This window comes from Aptenodytes forsteri, unplaced genomic scaffold (genome assembly GCF_000699145.1).
Source record: "Aptenodytes forsteri isolate BGI_AS27 unplaced genomic scaffold, ASM69914v1 Scaffold230, whole genome shotgun sequence".
In the NCBI taxonomy this organism is placed as follows: Eukaryota; Metazoa; Chordata; class Aves; order Sphenisciformes; family Spheniscidae; genus Aptenodytes; species Aptenodytes forsteri.
The window spans coordinates 650593-654296 of NW_008795711.1; the positions used below are offsets into that span (position 1 = coordinate 650593).

At 64.8% G+C, this 3704-nt stretch overlaps 2 protein-coding genes across 2 annotated transcripts in view; one reads left to right on the plus strand and one right to left on the minus strand.

Annotated features, from left to right (window-relative positions):
* BCAN (brevican) overlaps positions 1–2078 on the minus strand; it is a 22085-nt gene extending 20007 nt beyond the window's left edge. Inside the window, 2 exon segments of the mRNA XM_019473164.1 lie at positions 1487–1659; positions 2055–2078. Coding sequence (XP_019328709.1) covers positions 1487–1659; positions 2055–2078 — 197 coding nt within the window.
* A 467-nt stretch (positions 2079–2545) lies between these two features.
* The window catches only part of NES (nestin), an 8425-nt gene continuing 7266 nt past the window's right edge, over positions 2546–3704 (plus strand). Inside the window, 2 exon segments of the mRNA XM_019473166.1 lie at positions 2546–2728; positions 2731–3434. Coding sequence (XP_019328711.1) covers positions 2546–2728; positions 2731–3434 — 887 coding nt within the window.

Here is a 3704-nt window from a genome sequence, read left to right on the forward strand (position 1 = left end):
GGGGGGCACAGACATCCCCATCCTGGGGGGTCCTGACCCCGAGCATCCCCCAGGGACACGGACATCCCCTCTCTGAGGGGGGGGAGAGGGTCTCAACCCTAAGCATCCCCCAGGGACATGGATGTCCCCACCCCAGGTGGATCCTGACCCCGAGCATCCCCCAGGGACACAGAGGTCCCTATCCCAAGCGACTCCTAACCCCGAGCACCCCGCAGAAGGAAGGGATGCACAGACATCTCCACCCCCGGGTGCCCCCCCAGCCTCCCCCAGGCAGGGAAGCGCTGGGACCCCTCTACACCCCTGGGGATCCCGCGTCCTCCCTGGGCTGCAGGATTTGGGGCGTCCCCCCGAGCCCTGGTGCCGGCCGGGAGAGAGGGGACTGAGCACAATGGGGAAAGCCAAAGCAAAGGCATGAGGAGGAAGAGGGGAGCGAGGCCACAGAGGAAGGAAACGCTCCATCCCCAGGCACTTCCTGGCGTAGCCGTGGGCACCGAGGGCCGCCTTGCGGCAGACACCAATATCGGGGGCCGGCTGCCCTCAGGCAGCCCTGGGGCACCCAGTCACCCCACAGGCACGGGAGGAGGAAATCGGGAGCTGGTAGAAAAGCCGAGCAGCCAGGCAGCGGGGCCGGCCGGCTCCGGAGTGGATGTGCTATGGAAACAAGGAGGAGGAGGAGGAGGATGAAGGCGCACGGCAGGGCTCCATCGCCCCGCTGCCCAGAGCTCCGGGGACCCAGAGGTGAATTATCCGACCTCAGCGCTCCCTGTGCTGCTTAATGGTATTTCAATCCTGGCTGTGAGAGGCAAACCAGAGCCAAACCAGAGCCGGGGCCGGGGAGCCAGACAGGATGTCTGGCCGGAGATGAGCCGGGAAGCCGATGCCTTCAGGGACCCCCGAGCCAGGGCATCCCCCCACCACCAGCCAGGCACCGAGACGGGATGCGGCAGCACCCGGGGGAAAACCCGCTCCCCGCCGTACCAAGGGGGGCCGGGACCCCTATTATCGCTGCTCCCAGATGTGGGGGACGTGGGGGCCCCACCAGCTCCCGGATGATGCAAGGCTGGAAAGAGCTCTGGGACAGCTCTGGGTGGCTCTGGGTGGCCTTTGCCAGCAGAGGGGACTGTTGCTTGTCTCTCCGGAGGAGCTCGCCTGGAGCCTGCCCCGTGGGACAGCTCGGGAGGGGACATTTACTCTTTTCCTCCTTGCCCTGCTCAGGACAGAGCAGGGACCCTCCCGTGGGAAAACCATCGTCTCTCCGGGAGAGGGAGGACCGGGAGAAAAAGCTGGCAACAAGTCTCTCCCCAGATGATGTTTTCCTGCCTCTTTTGTTCGCAGGAACCTCCCGAGTTTGAATTTTTAAACCTCCTCCCCTTGCCAGCCTGCTGCCCTCCCCCCAGATAAATCAGCTGGGGGGGGGAAAAAAAAAAAGAGAAAATAAAAAATACTAATCCCCAAACACTCCCCGCGAAGTGATTCATAACCCTACCGTGACGGCTCGGCCGTGCGGGGGGAAGCTGTGAACGAAACCAAATTTTGAGAACCAAATGTTGAGCCGGCACTTGCCAAGTTTCGAAGGCTGCCGGCGAAACCGGCAGCCAGCCGCAGCCGCAAGTCCCCGTTGAGCTCCCGGCTCTGCTCGGCGCCTCCTGCCGTGCACATCTGGAAAGAAAGAAGATTGCAGCTGGACACAGCTGGATGCAGCACCCCGAGGGGGGATTGGCCGGGATGATGCCCTGTGTCGTCCCCCTGAGACGGTTCTCCCTGTGCAAAGGGATACCAGTATGGCCGGACCCAGGGCACCAGCTCAGCCGTGGCTTGTGCTGAGCCCAAAACTGCCCCGGCCACCAAGAGGCACCGATGTCCCTAGTGCAGCCATCACCTCCCCGGGACTGTGAGACCCTCGACGGGCCCCGTCCGGGCTCCCTTAACCCCAGGTTTCGGAGCGGCACGGGGCCAGTGAGCCGCCGCGGAGGGATGCCCACAGCCAAGCCCTCGAGGACAGGCATCTGCCAAACTGCCCTTGGACATCTCCCAGCCTCCACGCCAAGCCCCACTGCAGCCCTCCAGCACCCCGGCATGGCGCTCAGGCTTGAGGGGGGGGGATTTTCCCAGCTGAGCCACGCTGCTGGGGGGGATCCAACCCCTCAAGCCACCCTCCCAAAGTGCAAACACCTTGCCCTTCCCCACCCAGGGCTGGGAAATCGCAGCAAACCACCCTCCCAAAGTGCAAAGAAACACCTTGCCCTTCCCCAGGGCTGGGAAATCGCAGCGGTGTTTGCTGGAGCGGGGCTCAGCCCTCCTGCAGCCGGCATCGAGCCCACGTGGGCTGGAGCCAGCCCGGCTGCGGAAGAGTTAAGCCCTACTGCTTGCCCGGGTCTCAGGGGCCTCCCACTCGCCCAGCGTGGAGTATGAATAGCTGCGCTCCCCTCTGCTCCCAGCCACTTGCTTCCCTCCCTGCCTTCCCTCTCCTCCAGAGCCCCGGCATCCTCCCCGGCATCCTCCAGCAGCGCCGGCGCCAGAGCCCCGGCATCCTCTGGCAGCGCCGATGCTGAGCACAGAAAGTTTCGTGGGGGCGAGAGCCCTGGGTGAGGAATCGCTGCAGATGTGGGACCTCAACAAGCGGCTGGAGGCGTACCTGGCCCGCGTGAAGTTCCTGGAGGAGGAAAACGAGGTGCTGCGAGCCGAAATCCAGAGCGCCAAGGGCAGCCCCATCGGGGACTCGTGGCGGGGGGGGAATACGAGGAGGAGCTGCGAGCCCTGCGGGATGCACTGGATCATGCCTTCAGGGAGAAGTGCACGGCCGAGCTGGCCAGGGACAACCTCTACGAGGAGGTCCAGCAGGTGAAAAGCAGGTGCCAGAAGGAGCAGGCAGCCCGAGAAGAAGCCAAGAAGCAGCTGTCCTTGAGCAGGAAGGAGCTGGAGGAGGAGAGGAGAGCGCAGATCTGGCTGAAGGAGAGAGCCGTGCAGCTGGAGAAGGAGGTGGAAGCCTTGCTGGAGGTGCACGAGGAGGAGAAAGCGGGGCTGGACCAGGAGATCGCGAGCTTCTCGCAGAGCCTGGAGAGCTTCCGCTGCGCACCGGTGGCTTTCCAGCCGGTGGAGGTGGAGGACTACTCCAAGAGGCTCTCGGAGATCTGGAAAGGAGCAGTGGAGACCTACAAGACGGAGGTGTCGCAGCTGGAGGCTTCCCTCTGCCAGGCCAAGGAGAACCTCTGGAAGGCGGTGGAGGACAACCAGCAGAGCCAGCTGCAGCTGCAGCACCTGGAGAAGGACCTGGCGGGGCTCAAAGCACGGAAGGAGATGCTGGAGGAGAGCCTGGCCCGGCAGTGGCAGGAGCAGCGTGGAGAGGCAGAGAAGTTCCAGGTGGGCGAAGGCGGTGGGGAGGCGCTGGTCCCCTGGGGAGGGGGAGAGCGGGATGCTGTGGGTGCCTTGGGGGGGTGCTCAGGGCACCCACCCCCTGCAAAGGGACGGGGGAGATGGATAGGAGGAGGCAAGACGGAGGGAGCAAACCCCAGGGCAGGGATGGACGGTGGCCCTGGACGAGCTGCAGATGGAGACGAAGCTGGGGAGGGCGGGAGGAAGAGCAGAGCGGCTCGGGGACATCCTTGTCCCCATCACAACAGGGACCCGGGGCCATCCCGCTGCAGGGGAGCAGCACCCAGACGCTGGGTCCTCCCCCACCACCCTGCCCGGGGCCGCTGCTCCAC